This window comes from Epinephelus moara, chromosome 16 (genome assembly GCF_006386435.1).
Source record: "Epinephelus moara isolate mb chromosome 16, YSFRI_EMoa_1.0, whole genome shotgun sequence".
NCBI lineage: Eukaryota > Metazoa > Chordata > Actinopteri > Perciformes > Serranidae > Epinephelus > Epinephelus moara.
In genome coordinates this window covers 19,494,941-19,515,013 of record NC_065521.1, presented here as the reverse complement: position 1 = coordinate 19,515,013, position 20,073 = coordinate 19,494,941, and the positions used below count along the sequence as shown (strand labels likewise).

Genomic DNA, 20,073 nt, shown 5'->3' with positions numbered 1-20,073 from the left:
CACCTGTCAAATCAGCAAGGTGCTGGAGCCAAAGCTGAATTGTAATTTCTTCGCCATATTTCTCATTGACTAACACTCAAGGAGAGGTGGAGGAGGCACAACTATCAATATCCAAACAGGTGTTTCCAGGCGTTTCTATATCCATTCATAGCTATCTGTGGGAGTGGAAATGAGACTTGTGCATGTGCTTTACAATGATTGGGATTTAGAAAACAGAATCAGGCGTAGATGTGTTTTTATAAATTTGATGAAAGAGTGTGCATGCAAATGTCTGTCTTCGTGCATACACACAGTTTTTTTTTTGTGAAAAGAGTTTTATGCATTTGGTCCCAAGTGTTAAAAACAGCAAATGTTATAGTTTTCAGGAGCTGAATTTAAACGATGCATATTTATATCAAAAGTTTACTTCTACAAAAGTCACATAATTATTAGAATGTCCATACCAACACAGATGGCAGGGGGGATGCCAATGCAGAGCAGGTACTGCAGCACCATGAGCCCTGCAGTGAAGCAGCAGTATTTAGGCCACACCTCCCCAATGGCCTTCCTGCGTCGCCGTGACAGAACAGCCAATAAGGCGCAGGAATGTAGCAGAGCATAGAAATCCATCCTCTGACCAATCACGTTGACCGCCACGATTAAACTGATCTAAGCAGAAGTGTTGCATGTTAAGAAGTCATATCAAATACTTTAAACAGTTCAGGCACAAAGACAAACACACTTCAGCCCCTAAGAAGTACCTCCAGTCCAAACTTGTAGAAGCAGAAGTTGATGAAGTACTTGATGCAGGGCAGGACCCCATGGTCCAGGTGCTGTCTCGTGATGCCCTGGAAGATAATACTGAAGGGCGGGGTTTTCAGGTCGTTATGGAGATGGAAGTAGAGCTGGTGCCGATGGACGGTAGCCTCAAACACCAGCAGTCCGAGCACCATCAGATGGTTCTACACCATAGAACAACACTTTTTAGAGAAAAACTGACCTGGGACACAATCCACTGGTCCAACTGTGGGGTGATTTTCAACCAATTCAAACTCGATCTGTGTCTCTTAAATTAAAACTAGAGTTCAGTTTAAGAACTTAGGCATTTTTCAACCTGAACCCTATTTTCCCATGTTTTTTGTGTTTAAGTGACTGACGTGAACAACGGTTTTTGAAACTTGTCCAATGCCAACAGAGAGGGCAGCTGGTGTCAACCCCATAACGCCCACAATGCAACCAAATCTATGTGAATGGGGCAAATGTGCACCATCACTGTATCTCCATTAAGAGGGATTATTTTGGCCACAGGCTCAAATTGTTATTTAAAGTGTCTCTTTACATTTTGCTTGATCTGGTCTGTTTGTTATCTTGTCTAAGTGTCACTCAAAAACGTCACTCGTTCTGAAATCTCACAAGGCATGACTTGGCCCTGGACACATCAAGACAACCAGAGTTACCCTTTTATTGTTTTGTCCTGGTCCTCTGTCTTCATCTCATTAAGATTCATAACAAAGAGCTTACTTTGCCTTCTTACAAAAAACTAATCAAAGGATTTACAGTTTTACCTACAGTAAATGCATGGCAGAGTGCGTTAGAGCAGTGGTTCCCAACTGGTCCAGCCATGGGGTCCAGATTTTTCCTTAGTTATTAGTTCAAGGTCCACACAGTTTAATACATTCAGCCTCATACTTTCGTTTGGCCATGTCATCGAGCAAATTTGCTGTCTCTGTCGAGTAGCTGTCTGATAGTCACTCAATCTAAAGCAGGAAATGGCACATCAAAATGAAAGTTCTGTGCCAGAAATTCATTGTACTTCAAAATAAAGTGTGTTTTTTTTTACAAACTTGACAAGTTTTGAGTCACTTGCGGTCCATTCAGAATGGACCCAAGACCCACCAGTAGGGAACCACTGCGCTAGAGCATAAACCTGGTTGGGTGTATCTTATATAAGGGAATGTAAAAGCAGCTTTGTGTCAGGGTTTTGATTTAAAAGAAATGTCACAGATATAAAGTTTTAAGACTTTGGCAGCTGTGTCACCATACCCTGAGACAGGGGAGGATCCTGCCCTCACATTTACGCAGCGCTCCACACCAGTAGATGGGGTCTACAGGCTCGATGTAGAGAACAGACCTCTTGAGCAGCTCCATCAGGTTCCCCCTCAGCTCTGTTCCATCATCCAAGCCCGAGCTGTTGGATGGCACCAGACCCTGAGAGACAAACAACGTCAAAGCCCACTGACAGGTGATCCAGCTGCACAGCCTGCTGACAGAGCATTATGTACATTTTAGATAACTGTTACAAACACACAGTTATGGACACTCACAGCTGTGCAGTTGGAGGAGTAATCGAGCGGTCTGATGACTTTGAGCTGGTAAAACATCTTGCACACCACCATGACGCAGGCCCACACAGCAGAGATGCTGGATGCCGCTGGTCGTAACCGTGGGAACGGGAGTGCAAACACCCACAGAACCAGGAAGAGCAAGTTCATCAGAGACACCTGTGAAAAATCACAACCTTTCACTTTTTCTGAATTACATGGATGAGCACATGATACCTCATTTGATCTGAGCAAAGCAACAAAGGTACTGACGGCTAAAATTTCTGCATTTCGTTGGTTAATTTTACCTCCACTTCTGGCATGAAGGAAAGGTGTAGATGAAGCTAAATAAACCATTTTTATAACCTTAAAACCAGCACAGAGTAAATCAACATCAGAGGATTGTTCTTTGTATTTTCTGCAATTTGTATAAAGACACATACCTACACCTTTTCACACACACACGCACGCACACACACACACACACACACACACACACACACACACACACACATACACAACCACACACACACACACACAGACAAGCACAGTGCAATCATCCCACCTCTTGCAGTGACACCCAGATGATGCCGGAGGACACGATTTTGAGGCTGTGGAGCTCCAGCAGCCTCCAGCTAAGCTCCTGCAGCCTGTGAAGTCCTGACAGAAACTGAATGAGCAGCAGGCTTGCCCGGTCCACTATCACAACCCACTTGTCCTCAGGAGGGCTGGGGACAGTTTCTGGGAGGGAGAGAAGGTAGCAGGATATCAGACATAAGCTCTGCCAGCAACTAATGCCAAGACAAATATGATACATTGCGATATCTGCATAACTCAAGAGGGAAAACTAACAGTGTAGGAAATATATGTTGTGATAAGAAGGCACATTGTCATATCATGCCATGTCAATAATTTGTCCCACTCCTAACTGACCCAACAAAAGAAGGCTGAAGAGCCATTTTCTGGTCTTGAGCTGTAGTTACCCTCCTCTGCTGTCTCCTCCTGCTCATCAGCTCCTCTCTCGGAGGAGGTTTGTAGTCCGACGCTGTCAAGAGTCTCCTGACTTTTCGCATTTCCCATTTGCTCCTTCACAAGCCTGGAGGACGACAGGAATATATCTTAAATATTTACACAATTATTGGAAAACCACACTCACTACTAACACACACAGTATGTATGAATATGAATTATATACTAAATAAGTATAACATAGTATGTTTCTGTAGACATAAATGCTGATCTGCAATCAACAAAATCAAGAGCTGAACAACAGCCTTACCTTTTCTGGAACTTTTCAATGTTTTCTTTAATGCTGGGAATTAAATGAAAGATATACACGTAAACATCATAGTGAGTATTACTGACATTGCAAATCAATAATCATTTCTGCGTCACGTCTCTAATTAACTTAATGTTTAATTACGTGTCTCTTACGTGTCAGATATCACATTGACTGAACTCTTGAGCTCTGCTTCTCTGGGTGGAGAGAAGGGTGAAACAGACAAATGAGACAGATAAACAACACGTTCAGCAGTCAACTGCAACTTACATAAAATACATACAGAAACATCATCACAAACATTTTAACATCAAAGAAAGAATGACACTTCTGTTCAGCAATGGTACTGATTTATACAGAATGAAGTAGGATCTGTAATTAATCTTTACTTAACTGTCAGAAAAACTGTTCTGATTTACAGAGACAGTTTGCCACATTAGCTGTTTAATAATTATCAGAAGTAACTCACTCATTGTAGTCTTTTGCAGTGATTTTGTGCTTTTTTATAAGTCACTGTGATTTTATTTCTACTTGCTAGATATGTTAAGCAATACTGCCATTAATCCAAAATAATTTGATAATTGATATATCAGTGTGAGTAATATCTTAAGGGAAAAAAAATACAGAATTTTCTTAAATGTGAATATTTTCTGGCTTCTTTACTCCACTGTGACAGTAAACGGCATATCTTTAAGTTGTGGATGAAACAAGACATTTGAGGTCCTTGGGCCTTGGGAAACACTGGTCAGCATTTTCACAGATGACATTTTATAGACCAAGCAACTAATCGAATAATTGAGAAACAATTGACAGATTAATTGAAAATGACAATAATTCCTAGTTGCAGTCCTTTAGTGACTTGACAGTCACCATTTGAGTAGGACATTCTTTTCCTGTCTGAACATATTCTTGCCATCTTACCTGGAAGCCTGTCTGACAGGTACATTGTCGAGGTCAGTGAGAGTCAGGAAGTCCAAGTTGAAGTAGTGCAGCTGGAGGATACAAGCCAAAAGGAACACAGCAGGAAGCAGAATACGTGCAAACAGCTCCACTGTGTTGTACCGTTCCAAACCAATGTCTCGAAGACTGTAAAGTCAAACAGGGTAGCGAAATGATAACTGATGAGAGGGCCCCAGGCTGCTGTATGGTTCTGAGAAAATTCACCATTAAATGAATGAATAAATGAACTAAAAAAAAGATTCAAAAACTTAGGCCAAAACACACACACACTCACCCATCCTCTGACATGCCCATGATCTGTCTGAACAGCCCAGACACACTTCTGAACTGGTACATGTAGATGGCTATCAACACCACCATGGAGTAACCGACCACCACCGCCCAAAATGTCTTCAGGACCCGACGCCACACGTCATACCTGACCTGAGGGCAGAGAAAACAAAGTCACACAGTACCTTCTCTCTGAAGCTACAGATCTTAACCTCATTATTTTCACTCACTGTAATTTAAGTTCCTGTTTCTGTGTTTAATAACTGCGTGTGTCAGGGTCAAAACTCACAAAAACTTTGACTTCCAGTAATGAAACAAAACATTGTAAAACACAAAATACAGGATCTTGCTTGATATTAAGGGGTGCAGAGAACCAGAGAGAAAAAAACAGGGTACTCTGTCTTCAGTGAAAAAATAATATTAATTAATTCTTCAAACATATAGGCAATCTAACTGAACGAGATGTATCGACTCCAGGTCTTCAACAGCACTCTGATGAAGACCCCGAGTTGATACACATTTGGTTGGGAAATGGCCATCAGAGCCATGCAGCACTTCCTTCTTCTATCGTAATCCCTAAAACACAGTCTGTCCTGAATGTTCAGTTAGAACTGTGTTGCCCATATTCCTCTCCCCTCACACTCCAGTCTGTGAAACACCGGGGTGTTGCTGATGTTGACCGAACAGACAAATGGTGTCTGGTTGTCTTGACTTGCGTCGCCTCCACAGCCATTAGGCCTTCCTGTAAGTGCCTACCGTGTTTCTAAAAGGTCAGCAGAAACTTAAGAAGGGGGAAACAGCAGCAAAAAAAGACGTGTGTGTGTTTATGAGTCATAATCAATACTTTTAACTGTAAAATAGTATCGATGAGGAGCACATGGTCTGTTTGTGTGTGCGTTCCAGAGTTTTAAATACGATCTGCACAATTTTATACATAAGCAGCTGTATGATTCCCAGATGATGATTTAGGAGTCAACGCATCACAGTGGAAGATGTCACTAACCTGAAACTATAGTGATGTGTGTAAGGCAACAATGTCTCAACTATTAAAGCAGATTTCCTCCCTGGTTATTGAGCCCTGCAATCTCAGTATCAAATTTCTACCCGTCATCTAGTCAAAAAATAAATGTATGAATAATAGTCAATTTTTCACTCCGAGGAGTAACACACATGTAATTTGACAGGGTTGACTGGTCTTTACACAAGACCACAAGACAAGTATTTACACAATGAAATAATAACCAAGTGAGTAAAGACAAATAATAAAACAGCTAGAACACTCTGGTAAGTTCAGAAAATGGCATCACCTTACTGTACATCAGCCTTAAAAACCAGGAAAAGACAACACTTAAGATATTACAATATCCAAAATCTAAGATAATATCTAGTCTCATATCTCAGTATTGATATAATATCAATATATTGTCCAATCCTCGTATTCTGTAAGTTACAGCTTCACTGGTAAAGTCTTCCATCACTACGTCATTTCAAAAGACAGAGTAAATGTTGGCAGCCAAATCACTAAAATCACTAACCTGGTAGAGGACCAGACAGAAGAGGAAGAGGACAATGTAGAGGATCTTGTAGACGACCACCTACGCAAGTGAAACATGATCAAGATGATGAGCAGTTAACTTTTACTTGCACGACATACAGGAAATATACCAAAGATTAAATGAACTTCTGGACCCAGAAAAACTCCTGAGACTGCATGCAGTTATTAATATTCTTTGAAGAAGAACGAAAAAACCCAAACATTTTCTTTCTTCATTCTTCACCTCATATTTTGTTTTGTCGCCTCTGCAATCATGTACATCATCTCGAGTACTGTACGTGTAAAGGTTTTGTGATAGATGATGTTTTAATGGCTTCCCTAACCTACCGAAGATTAAAGTGTGTCTTTTTTTTTCATGTTGGGTGTTTGACAAGACAAATGCACATTGTGTGAAGTGGAATGGTGACTGATTGGATTACGGATACTTCAAATTATCACTATAGACAAAGGACAGCAACTGGGCTAACTTCAGGCACACTAGTGGATGTATATTTAAAATGCTTAACATAGATAGGGCATATCAAATTTAAAAATCACAAAAGGAGAACACCGACTGGTTTCGACCCACACTGGGTCTTCTTCGGGGCGTCCACCTTGAGTTTACTACTTTACACCCATGAGCACCCGGTAATTTTTCTTTTTAAAACTAAGAACCATTGTGGGAAAATCTGGTCACCACAGCAGAGGACAGAATGCTGACAATAATGGAAAAAGATTATCAGAACAAATAACTGTACCCTTGTTTGCCCTGAAGCCTTCACCAGAATAATTCAGGTATGCAGCTTATAATGCCATTCTTATTACAGCAACTTTCACTGTAGCTTCCTAACTTCATATAGCCCTCAGAACCCAGAGATGAAGTGTGTGGGAAAATTTGGTTAGACACATATCATGAGCGGGACTTTGCCCATTCTTAGTTTTTTAGTCTGTTAATAGATACCTTTCCAGAGAAGCTGACCACAAAGAACATGGAGCAGCAGAAGAGGATCCAGTATTTCACTAGTATTCCTTTCACTCCTGAGATCAGCATTGCAGCCAGAGGTGATGGTGGACTTTCCTCAGCTGATAAGGAGGAAACCAAGAGGAGAAGGGCAAGGAGAGACAGAAGGAGAAAAGGATAAGAAGAAGAAAATGGAGAGATTTGGAACTTTCATTAAACTGAAGTCAGTCATATAGCCTGGTAACATGTCAGGATGATTTTCATGAGTAAAAAGGTCTTACATTACATCAAACTTAATTTCAATCTCTAACACAGTAGCTATAATCTTTGTAAAACCAATTTAAGAATTACGTGGCACGACTTTGACGTCATCTAGAGATTCCCCCTTTAACATCTGCTCCTCCTGTCTCTCCTTTAGCTGCTGACGAAACATCAACCAAAAGCTGAAGCTGTAGAAGACCTGCAGGGCACACAGTGTATCATGAGTGCAAAACAATCAGTGTACACTCACAGTTTTACAATCTGCTCCAGTAAACATAGTTAGCTACCAATTAATAATTGTGTAAGAGCTATAATATAATCTGGAGAGCCACCAAAAGAAGAAATTGCAATAAATAAACTGTCAAAGCGTTGTTCTCAGAGTGTGATCTGTGGGTGCAGTTGACATTTTGATTAGGTGAGAGGTTTAAACTGAATTAATTGATCTTAAAGTGTCTAATTGGCAGCTGTGTTAAGAGCTGGTCAATACTATAAATGCTTAGAAGATTAACTGATGTGCTTCCTGTCCCATCTGCTTTAAAGACCCCGAAAACCCATTTTCTTAATCAGTCTCTTACTATAAGTGTACATGAACATGATATTATCTGAGATAGGTTGAACAATCCTTGTTTATTCCTCATGGAATATTTCCGTCACTGGTCCAACATATGTGGTATTTTCATGCACCAATTTAAAAATCTAAAAATCAAAATCAGAATCTGATGACAGTAACTGGGATATAAATCTGACCCCACACAGTCAGGATGAGGCAGATTAGTGTGACTGTACAATTTAAAACATTTGCTGCTTGCTTATTTAATGTGAAAGATAAAAAATTGAAGTTTTAGGTGCTCTAACATGAAAGAAATACACAAGCTCTATCTATGGAAAGAAGTGTAGCTTAATTAGCAATATACAGTAGTTGGCTTTTTCTGCTTGTGCTTTCTCTTTCAAACAATTCAGTGACCTCATGACGTTTTTAATAAAGGTCAACAAAAGTATTTTCATGTCACTTTATCCTTCTCCCTGCCTCACCTTTGCTCCCAGGTGGACACAGGTCGCAGGGTGATAGCTGTTCAGGTCGAAGTCCACTATGACAGCGGGGGGGAGGCCTGGGTACAGCTCGGCCCGGCTCAGACGCAGCCCGCTCACGAAGCCCAGCACCACCAGGACGGTCCCATACACAGCCAGGAACGGGGCGGACATCATGGCGTAGCGCCGCCGGTCCCTCATCATCCAAATTATACAGGACCACACCAGCAGGGCAAAAGTCAGCCAGTTGTTGTAGGTGATACTCCATATCTAAAAGACAACATATTTTCGATAATGTGACATTATGGCAGCAAACAGCAATTAATTTTATGCTTTTGCACTATTCTTTTAATGCCACTTTATGCGTGCTAATGGTGACAGCTAACGGTCATTTTAAGCTAACCATAACGTTAATGTTAACATTAGCTAACAATCTTGCTAAACACAAGATTTTAAGTTAAGGCTAATGTCTGTGCTGTTTTCTGATGAATTTGTTGAATTTATGTTTAGATTATATCAGATGGTTAAATCTAAACTGGCAATAACTTGTATAAATCCACTCCATTATAACGTTAGCTAACTTTGCTAATGCTAACAGTGTATTGTACTGTAGTCTAAGTTACTGACTAAAGTTAGCTAGCTAACTTTTACTCACCCAAAAGTTAGTCTGTCAGTCAAAGAAAATTAATCACCAGCCATTATGATTATCGAATTATCGTTTCAGTAATTTATCCATCAAAAATGTAAAAAAAAATTCTCTGGTGTCTTCTTAAATTTAATATCTTTTTGGTTTTGGACTGTTGGTTTGACCAAACAAGCAGTTTGAGGACATCACTTTTGGTTCTGGGAAATTTATTTTTCTGAATTATAATCAATAATTTGAAACAAAATTGACAGATTGATAATAATAAAAGACAGTTACATGTATGTATAAACAAATCTACCTTACAGAGGTCCTTTGTTAAAAAAAAAAAAAAATGAGATTTTTACATTTTCATAGTATTTCATACCTCTATTGGGCTTCCTGGGTCATGAAAAACCTGAAAGAGTCATTAAATTAAATAAATCTTGTTTTCCAGTCCTGGAAAAGTCATGGAATTCGCAAAATCCTTGAAAGTTTTGGAAGAGTTGTGGGATTTTGTTATGTGTAATTAAATTGTAACAGTAATCTTCTGTGGATAACCTTTCACATAATGTAACATCACGGTGAATTTATTTTTTGTAGACCAGCTTTTGACTTAAAGTATTTGTAACATGCATCAATGCATGACTTTTTGTATACCATTATGTACGTTTCTCTATTTTCTTTTCATCTTACGTTTCCTCATCATATATGCCAACTAGTTGGAATTATGTTTGAATAGCGTTTGAATCTGATATGCCTGAACAACACTGGGCAAGTGGGACAAGAACACACATTTCCATAACTGTGCCCTACTACTTTTAAATTGTTCCACTTTTTGTGATGAAGCAATTGACACAGGGAGCCTAGGGCACTCAATTGTGACTTGGAGCACCAATGCACACTTAAATTTAACTGCTCTGAAAGTGGAGCATGGTAGTTCAAAGGTACAGAGCATACTTTTTTTTTTTTTTTTGACAAATTAACCAACGGGCCAATCAAACTTTCAGCTGTTACTTCCACACTCTGGCAGCTCTACTGCTTTGTGTGTATGGACCGCCAATAAGACTGTAATTCTGATTTGGTGTAAAGTATACTATACAGCTCTGTTTGTGTTATGCGTTGTGAATGGTCATGGAAATGTTATTATAGGTTCTTGAAAAGTCATGGAAAAGTTTTTAAATTTTGTCTATTAAAATGTGTGGCAATCCTGTTATATGTTCAAACCTCTGTGGTCACTCCCTTGCATTGCAGTAGCATATAAAGTATATGAACCTTTCTTATCTTATTATATCTTATATCTATGCTTCACCTACACCGGAACATTTTTTGCTTTTCAGATTTGTTCTCTACTGTTGACTTGATGTGATGGCACTGGTTGTAGTTGGTAAAAAACTCATGACACAAACTTAAATCGGTGTTAGTATAGTTTACCATCATGATGATAAGGGCGCTGACATAGCTGTGTTTTTGCACCAGCCGTCCAAAGATGACCAGGCCACTTGGGCCTGAGGGTGGAGGTATAGTCTCTGTAAGAGTCCTCAGGTCCTCCTCACTCTTTTCCCCCATTTCTTCCTCGCCTTCTGTCTCTAGCACAAGGGAGGGAGAAAGTTAAAGAAAAGTGAAATGAAAGAGCTAGGTAACTGAGGTCATGTATTTAGATATTTGAGCGTAGTGATTACCATGTGATGGGGGGTCTTTGCCTTCATACTCTGGTGGAGGGCAACAGTTTGTGTACCCTGCCCCTCCTAACAGCGATCCCAGATCATTTGTATGGATATCTTCCCAGGAACTCCCTGCGATCAAAATCATTGGCTGAGGAAAGAAAGTGCATCACACTGTAAATTTAGAACAGTGTTCACATGGCTCACCTTTTTATCAGTCATGATTAATGCACGAAAACAGTATTTATCAATAAATTAACTCACCTCATCAGGTAGATAGGTTTCGTCGTCCGTACTGCTTAAAAGCTGAAAATACAGAGAATCTTTGGGTGACTATGAAATATTGTAGGAGACCTGTTTTGAAATGCTGCTGGTGTAGGTTGGAGGTAAAATGGCAGTAGATCTGTGTCTGTACAGAACAGCTAACAATAAACACAATGGTAGAATTCTAATCACTGGCATAATACGTGAACAATATTCCTGTGAACCAGCAATACAACTAAGGAGAAACATATCCATGTTTGTAGGTTACCTCCTGCTTATCTCCTGAGACGTAGAGGACCCTGGAGAAGCTTGGAGGAGCATCTGGACTTTCTACTGGACTCTCACACTCCTCATCATCAACAGTATCCTGAGAAATGCAACTGGTGTTAAAGGTAGTGTAAGTTAATATTGTCTTGACTTTTGTGTGAAGTTTATTTGCCCACATCTTCAGCACTCAAAGTAATCATAGTATGTCAGTAGTAGTAGTAGTATTTTGCATTGCCAGCCCTCGAGCATTAGCTAGAAGATAACCAGTAATATACTTTAAGAGGCCCATATCATAGTTGCAGTAGTAGAGTAGTGACTAGTCCATGTATTTGTAGCCCAACATGAAATATTCCTGTGAAGCCCCAACAATACACACAAACACTGTCTATCATCTATAGAACAAAGTTCCACAAATTACACACACCTCCTCTGTTATGTGGACCCATTTGTGCAGCAAAGCCACCAATGTGTAGTAGAGCAGCAGTAGAACCAAAGGGTTGATGAAGTCAGGCCAGCTTACATGTGGGTGCAGACCAAGGGAGTGCGGGTCTGAACTGTTGGTTCTGATCACTCCTGTCATACCAAACAACCTGGGACAGGTAGAGAGGAAGGAGTGCAAGATGGAGATGGGAAGGATGAGTGAAAGGAGAGATGGTTGAAGAGAGAGTTAGATTGGAGAGAGGAATAACAATACTTGTGAGCTTGAATGTCAGACTTTAGGAAGAGTGCATAAGTCAGTCTAATCTTCTTTTTTGATGACTTCTGTACCTGGCGTAGACATCGTCTGGTGGCACGAGCTCCTGAGACAGAGGTAGCTGGTAGAGGTACAGAGCCAGAAGGTGTCCTCCGCTGAAGATGGCCATCATTACACACAAGGAGCTGAAGAGTAGCAGGCTGATGGAACGACTGAATACCCACCACCACACCAGCCCGAGAAACACCCCGAAATACACACCTGAGGTAAGGGATGGCAGCGTGATACCTGTACACACACACACATAGACAGTATTACAAAAACATGAAATAGACAAAACTTCTCAACATTTGAAAACTACAGTACACCTGCATGCTCAGACCAGCTGCTGTATTGTACCTGCCAGCCCCAGCAGCAAAGTCACCACCACTTTCCCTGCTGTGTTCATGATTGCTGACAGCAGCAGCCTCATTCCGGCTGCAAACACTATCAGCTTTTGGACAAACTGGGGCGGACCCGACTGAACCGGCATCGTGGTCACATCTGAGCTGTCAAAGGACGAGCCCTCTGTGTCACTTCCTCCATCAGACTCAGTTTCAGAGGTTTCCTCTTCCTGTCAGACCCATGAACAATCAGATTGTAATCAATGCGCTTTCTTAACCTAATGTAAAGTTATAACAGTTGATATGTGCTCGCAGTTACCTCAGGGTCAGGCGGCGGTATTCCGTTCTCATGCAAACTGATTTGTGGCACAGCGCGCAGTAGTTTTCGGCATAGCCTCAGTACAAAGAGAGAGGAGAAGAGTAGGAACACATCTGGGGCCAGGAGTCGCACGATGTTCCCAGGGTCAACCGAACTGAATCTGAAAAGACACAAGCATTATCATGGTTTGACCTCCACTGATCTCCATTCATACCAGAAAGGTATGATGGTCAAATTGCTGAGACTTTCTCAAGATAAAAAGTGTGTATGTTATGTGTTAGTATTATATTATTGGTACTACCATACCATATTATATAACAGTGGCAACAAAAATTCACTAATTCATAAGTTTGAAGCCTTAATACGTTGATTTTCATACTGCACTGAAGTCAGCTGAACTAGAAAGTTGTGAAAGCGGTCTAAAATCCTAGAATATATGAATGTCAGGTGTGCTCCTATACCTTACAATGCCCAAATGGTAGAGGACATCTTCCCAGTGGCCACTAACTGTTAAAAAAAGAAAAAACGGTCATCAGGTTGTGAACAAAGCTATTTCTTTAGTTCCTGTTATAGATTACAATATACAGTATATATTAATTCTTCCTTTTTCACAGTCAGTTCAACCAATATTTCCTTAAGGTCCATTCCCACGACTGGTGAAATTTTATTTTCCAAAAACACTGTTAGTCTGTGAAGTCTCACAAGTCCTTTTTTTACCATGTGGAGGGATATAGGTGAAGGGGATCTGCATGAAGCACTGCAGGGACAGGAGAGTCAAACTGGTGTAGATGATCAACCGCAAGAACTGACCTGTTTTACCTAAAGAGAGCAGCAAATGAGAAAAACCGTGAGAAAACCAAAGTGGATATGAGCAAACAAATTTCAGTCTTTGATACAGTCAAAACAAATTATATCTTGACAGTGTACTAAGCTAGAGTTACTTTAAGGTGAACATGTGAGCATCCTGTCAACTGTAAATGTTGAAGTTTCATCTTCAACTAATTTTATCTGTTAATTGGTGCAGCCCAAAGTTGTGAAACCTTTACCAATTTCAGATTTTACTATTTTAATTACTTAAAAAGTTTTGTTCACGGTAGTTGCTGTAACTCATGTGTTTGTGACCTCCCATTCTACTCAGTTGTATTTATTGTCCTGCCCAAATTACTCACAGGAGATTATAACCTTTGATAAAACAAACATACAACACTGTATGCTAAGAGAGAGACAGCACCACTACATATAAGACTTTTGGCTTGAAGACAGAAACTAATTGATAGACCCAGCACTTCTCTTCAAGGAATTTTTCAGTAGAATATTGTCTCATAGACACTTTGCAGTATTTTAAATTAAACTGGTTCTGCCCCACTTTCATAGATCAATAAACTGGCTAAAGAGTGTGGGTACCAGAGTGCATTCTAGTTATGCACGTGGAATTTTCAAGACGACGGACTCCTAAAATGAACTTCTCTTACACTTTCCACTTTATTTCAAATAAACAGAAGGCACTGAGTGCTAGCTGTTGTAATGCTTAAGCCAGTGCAGAAGCATTTTATAATGCAGTTCTTTTAAGGGCCTGAAGAGCATCCAATGAGGCTTTGCAATGTATCCTTATACAAAAGTTTGTATTATATCTTATGAAAATGCACATACAACGGCTTGCATGACACCTAACCAATTAGCTCCCCATAGATGACTTCACATACTCGGTGTAAAGTAACATACTTAACGTAAAATTACGTAGGTTTGGTCAAGGCAAGTAAAGTTACTTTTGTTAGGTTTAGAAAAAGAAATGTGGTTGAGGGTCTTTAGCTTCAGGCAAGTAATGTTACTTTGGATAGGTTTAGGAAGAGAAACATGGTGACGACGTACAGTACCTTAAAATGACTCAGTTCACATCATTTTAGCAGTTTCAAACACCGTTCTGCGGGGGAAAGTCCTATGTTTTGTGACTCATTTAACCACCCCAGTCTGCCTACTTCCTTCTTTATTCCAGTCAGTGCATTGCATAATTTAACAAGACTACAGCTGTGCTAGTAGCTCTGTGAAGCTGTACGTAGGCACAGGCATGAGTGAGATAAATGCTAACATCACCATGCTAACAAGCTCACAACCGTAATGCTCACATACCAATGTTAAGCAAGTTTAATGTCACTGGATCAGTTCATCTTGAGTGAACATGAATGTCTGTGCCAATCCTGACAATCCATCACATAGTTGTCCAAATATTTCAAACTTAAACAAAAACGTCAACCTGCTGGCAGCGCTAGTGAAAAAACAGGGGATCACCAAGCTCATTAAGATTCACCATCTGGGAACCATGAATGTCTGTACAAAATTTTGTGGCAGTCAATTTATAGTTTTTGAGAAATGACACTGAATATGTGAAAATGCTGACCTGCTGGTGGCCTGGAGGAAAAATCACAAATCACCAAAGTTGTTAACATTTCTCCAGGGACCTTAAATAGCTGTAGCAAAGGTCATGGCAATCTATTCAATAACTGTTGCAATGTTTCTAGAGTCTGAAACTTGCGTTTAACAAGTAAATCTATTTTATTATTGGAAGTTAGGTTAAAGATGATAATGCTACAGTGCCTTCCTGTTACAAAATTGATTGCTTTTTTCAAGCAGCTGATTTACAGATTATTAAGTCTTAACTAGCCAAAACATTCCTAGGGCTTATACACATGCTGCATCTTCTGTAAAATGCGAACTCTTGTGCACAATATCAAGGGCACAGATGCAGGTATTGCCTGACTTTGCTGAGCAGCCATAATCCAGCACCATATTATAGATCAGAGCTGATCTTTCTCCAGGTCTTGTTTTTAAAGTGAATATTAAAGGATCGTCCGTGGGACAGATGGTAAAGCGCTGGGTAGCCCTGCACCAAAATCAACTTTCCGTTATATATACCATAGATTGTTTCTTACGGAAGAAAAGGAAGATGTCAGCAGGCTGTGATTCGTTGTTCCTGGTCATATGACATGCAGTGCACACTGCTGCCTTCCAAAAATTGAACTTTGTGATCTCAGGGCACAGCTTGCACGCCATGATGGCATTATTCTAGCTTTTGAGAACGCCTTCTCTGTATCTACATTGACAACTATGGATCTGAGGGCGCAAAAAAGGGGCATGTGTCTAAGTTTTAATGGCTCAACCCTATTGAGTACATCTGAAACTCACTCATAGTTACTAAGAACGTCATGGATTTACAAATAGCTGGTGCAAGCCAATCCAGTTGTGTTACTATCCATAATGTTTGAGGTTAAATTTTGATTTGGTGAAATAATAAATAATATCCCTCTTTGATAGTCTGCACCTATCCAGACAAAATAACACAAATGTCATGCATATGAATTTATTTATCAAATTACATGAGATATAAGAATTTACTGGAATCAGGAAGCTTTACAGTGAATTTGTTTGTTTTCAAACAAATGCACCGGTTTATAATCTCAGTCTAGAGTTTGATGCTTGTAATCAATCGGTTGGAGGTACAAAAGCATTATTAGCTGATGTGGCTCCACATTAGCTGAGTCTGCAAATGTGCTGTTGATGTTCAGGATTTTTACTAAAAGCTTCGTTTCACTTAAACCTCTCTGCTTCCCAATAAGGGAGACACACATACACTCTCTCAAGTATAGGGATGCACAAAAAAACCCATGAAACAAATGCACACAGGATGTACACACACACACTTGACCACTTAGCCCAAGGAGAGCGGGATCATATTAGGGAGATGAAGATAACTGTGGGATCTGAAGCTTTCAAAGACAAGCTGAAAGGCAAACAGTTTTTAGATGGAGGGCTGGACAGTGAAAGAAAGAAAAAAAAATGCTGTCAAAATGCTGACATCACATCTTTTAATTCCACACTGTAATTACCAGGCTATGTATAATTGATTTGACCATTCCAGCCATATCCCCTTTACAAAGTACTTTGAGGGAGGGGTGCAGATACTTTAATTCATCAGAATGCAGTGATCAATACAGAGAAAGTACACACACATGCAGCAAGCACACACACACTTACTTAATCTCTTTTGTTTTATCTCCGCTCCCCTCCCTCTTTGTTTTTCTCCACATCAAACTTTGACAGAACAATTACCACTTTATTTTCATTATTTAAGTGTCTACAGTTCAGCTAAGTTAACGAATTAATATAAAATTCAGATGGGTTTTTTTTGTCTTTGATTCTTTTCCTTTTTACGGGCTCAGATCAGCGTTAAATCATACACAATCATAAACACATGCAGATGCAAATGGACAATGCTGTGTAAAAAGTACACTACCTGGAATTTACTATAAAATATCACAGGAAATGTTTAATGTTCATATTTTTGACAAGATTAAAGCCTCTTCTCTATACTACCTAAATTAAAGCGGAAATTGTTATTGGCCTCTGTTTCAAAAAGGTCTGTACCAAACAGTTTGAAGCCTAATAACAATGATATTCAAATTCTAAATCAACCTAAGAATGCCAATCATCTTTTTTATGTCTGTTCATTGCAAGCCATTTCTGCACATTTGGAGATTAAGATTAGGCTACACCAGAATTACATTCCAGTGGTGGCTGCGTAGGACTGTTTGCGAGTTAAAAGATAGAGCCCAGCAATTACAAAATTGACAATGTGTTTTTATTTAAGAAAATATTAGGCTTCCATCCATATGTGTTGGTATTTAGTCTAAAAACATTTTCACTCAAAAAATTGGTTGCTCTCCCACTTGCTACACACAACAAGAGGCACATACCTGTATTAACGGGGGGGTCTAGCAGCAGTTTAACATAAATAACATTTATTCTTTAAAGAAAGCTCATTTAATAAAAGAAGAATTATTTAATCTGATAAATCATATTCACATTGAGGATTTTGTTTGATGATTTTTTCAGGGTGATGAGATCATAAAATATGACAACAGACATTTAAAGCTTCAAGCTATGAATGTAAATTAAAATGAGTATCGATAAGAATTATCTGTAACATGGGGCAATGGTCTCATTTTGATGTGATCATCCCAAATTGCAGACACAAGTGACCAACTTTTACATTTTGTGACTGTATCAGAACAAAAAACTGTAAAACCATAAATATTATGTTATTGTCTCTGGAGCCCCTCTCACCTTTCATGGTGACAAGGCTCGGGTTCGGCAGCAGCGGCAAGGTGAGCAAAAACAGGAAGTACACCACTGACAGACCATTGTAGCGGAATGAAGAAGCTGAGGTGCAGAGGAAAGAACACACACTTTATTCTGAATGTTTGTACTAATACAAATAAATCCTAAAATGAAATTACTACAATTTGTCTTAAACACAAAGTGATGTGTCTCACAGGAGATCTTAGATTGTTTAAGTTCACATAATGACACTAAAAGCAACAGTACGTCAGTCTGGTGACTCTTTGTCTTGTAATTTATTCTAAAACACCAGGTTAAATTTGTGGCCATAAGAAAATTAGTAGCGACAAGGAACACTTTAAATTTATTAACCACATATCTCAATGTCATATACATTAACTATTTCCTGTAGTTCAGCCAACTGTATATTTGGTGACTTTTAAGCACTTTGGCATCTTAACTAGAATTTAAAATAATGCGAGATTGAACATTTCTTGGCTGGACAACTTTTACAATGAAGACGCCAGTGAGAGGTCTGTGAGGTTAAACACGAAACATGAAAAATGTTCAGGGACCCTCATACTGTTTTTAAGGTGAATAAAAGAAGGGAAAAGAATGTGACATATTTATTTATTTATAAGAACATCTTTGGGGCAGCAGTATAAAACTTGTCTGACAGTCTCGAAACATTTTGCCTATCAGCAAATGAAATGTAATATCCACATCTTCAAATGACCTTTTCATAAGTTAAGAGCCAACTTTGCAGCACGTAATTGCACATACGGGTACATAAGACCACATATAGCGTCTAACACAACTGTCGAAGTTACGCAGTGCACTTCACTATTCAGATCACAGTATAACAGTATAATACAAAGAAGCTGCTCAGGTTAATCTCCTGTGATCAGCGTGGACTATCTCAGACCTCAGCTGGCAGCACACACTGCTTCTTGCAAAACGCTGGCTCTGTAGCAACACTCAAGACTCAACTCGTATATCATAAGATATGAATGCACCTAATAGAAAGCCATATTAATCCCTGGAACTGAATCAGTGCTGTGCATTTCCTCAGTAATGTTCAGCAAAAGGCCGACCGTCTGCAACAATAATCACACATGCACTAGCTGTATTACAACAACTCCAACTCATTGATGCACCACCTTCACTACAACCAGTTTTCACTAAAGGGAAGAATTCTAACTAATATATTGAAATGAACCTAATGCTAATGTCATACAGAAATAACAGCCACCACAGAAAGCAGTTTGTGGGAAAATAATTCATGATTATTTTATTTAGTACTGTTTTTCAGCATCTGTAATAGAAATGTAAAGATGAGTCTTATTCTGAAACACTTGCAGAAATACCATTCGTATATTTAAACATAACATGACCTTTTTCCTCTCTAACTAAACTCTGAACACACACCAGAAGTGTTTCTATCAGCCAAAATGCATGTAAATAAAAATAAATTAACAGACATTGACTCACCAGTCAGCAGGAGCAGTGGTAGTAATAAGTTATAGATCATCCCAACCACAAGGTCCCCTGCCATATCTCCTTCTTTGTGTCAGAGACACCTGCACCGCTCCTTTAGATATTATCACCCTCTAGATGTCCGCAGAAATAAGTAAATGTCTCAGCAATGTGGAGGGAAACTCCAGCCTGCTCACACATTTGTCAGAAAAACATTTACGCAGCCTCGGTCAAAGCATCCTCCACTACAGCAGTGAAAATACAGGAAATATAGTTGGAGTCCAACACACTCAAACTATAACAAGACAACGATGATGGCAGTCCAGTGACAGGCAGCACTGAGAGAATGAAGAAGCTTGATTTGAAATTGTATGGTGATGACTCCCTGCACTCTTTGCTTTTGTCACACCCTCCTTTCCCTCCCTCACCTCTCTCTCTCTCTCTCTCTCTCTCTCTCTCTCTCTCTCTCTCCTGGACATAATGGGCTATAACCCAGCATCTCTGTTACTATGCTCATATTGAGGCTAATCTCACTCAGGAGAATATCCGCTATCATTACAAGACTGCAAAACATGCCTCACTAATACATAAAACCAGACTAACAGCAACAGAGAAACAATAACTTTTGACGAACAGTGTTATGACGGCATTGACTGGGATTGTGCTTAAAGGTCTTTT

The 20,073-nt window shown here is 39.5% G+C and overlaps 2 protein-coding genes across 2 annotated transcripts in view; both read right to left on the bottom strand.

The window, feature by feature from the left end:
* si:dkey-11f4.7 (piezo-type mechanosensitive ion channel component 2) overlaps positions 1-10,746 on the bottom strand; it is a 29,708-nt gene extending 18,962 nt beyond the window's left edge. The window contains exons 1-15 of the mRNA XM_050065813.1: positions 10,651-10,746; positions 8,598-8,864; positions 7,656-7,764; positions 7,305-7,426; positions 6,345-6,404; positions 4,814-4,962; positions 4,501-4,665; positions 3,735-3,776; positions 3,580-3,612; positions 3,284-3,396; positions 2,866-3,041; positions 2,304-2,480; positions 2,023-2,187; positions 741-941; positions 444-648 (exon numbers count right to left, since the gene is read on the bottom strand). Of these exons, the coding sequence (XP_049921770.1) occupies positions 444-648; positions 741-941; positions 2,023-2,187; positions 2,304-2,480; positions 2,866-3,041; positions 3,284-3,396; positions 3,580-3,612; positions 3,735-3,776; positions 4,501-4,665; positions 4,814-4,962; positions 6,345-6,404; positions 7,305-7,426; positions 7,656-7,764; positions 8,598-8,864; positions 10,651-10,656 (1,990 nt within the window). The 5' untranslated portion in view covers positions 10,657-10,746. The remainder of the gene's footprint in view (positions 1-443; positions 649-740; positions 942-2,022; positions 2,188-2,303; positions 2,481-2,865; positions 3,042-3,283; positions 3,397-3,579; positions 3,613-3,734; positions 3,777-4,500; positions 4,666-4,813; positions 4,963-6,344; positions 6,405-7,304; positions 7,427-7,655; positions 7,765-8,597; positions 8,865-10,650) is intronic.
* A 105-nt stretch (positions 10,747-10,851) lies between these two features.
* LOC126402152 (piezo-type mechanosensitive ion channel component 2-like) lies at positions 10,852-19,564 on the bottom strand. The gene is made up of 11 exons (XM_050063877.1): positions 19,411-19,564; positions 17,926-18,021; positions 13,525-13,626; positions 13,269-13,314; positions 12,808-12,967; positions 12,505-12,718; positions 12,180-12,393; positions 11,836-12,001; positions 11,413-11,511; positions 11,145-11,186; positions 10,852-11,031 (listed from the first exon to the last, which is right to left on the bottom strand). Exons 1-11 carry the CDS (start codon positions 19,472-19,474, stop codon positions 10,852-10,854), a joined length of 1,383 nt encoding a protein of 460 aa, XP_049919834.1. The 5' UTR covers positions 19,475-19,564.
* Positions 19,565-20,073: the final 509 nt, after the last annotated feature.

Excerpts from the sequence above, each read along its gene's own strand:
- LOC126402152 (XM_050063877.1), bottom strand. The coding sequence starts at position 19,474 with ATGGCAGGGGACCTTGTGGTTGGGATGATCTATAACTTATTACTACCA. Across the intron at positions 12,968-13,268 it reads TACCATTTGGGCATTGTAAG|ATTCAGTTCGGTTGACCCTG; the intron begins GTATAGGAGCAC and ends GTGTCTTTTCAG. Across the intron at positions 12,394-12,504 it reads TTTGCTGCTGGGGCTGGCAG|GTATCACGCTGCCATCCCTT; the intron begins GTACAATACAGC and ends GTGTGTGTACAG.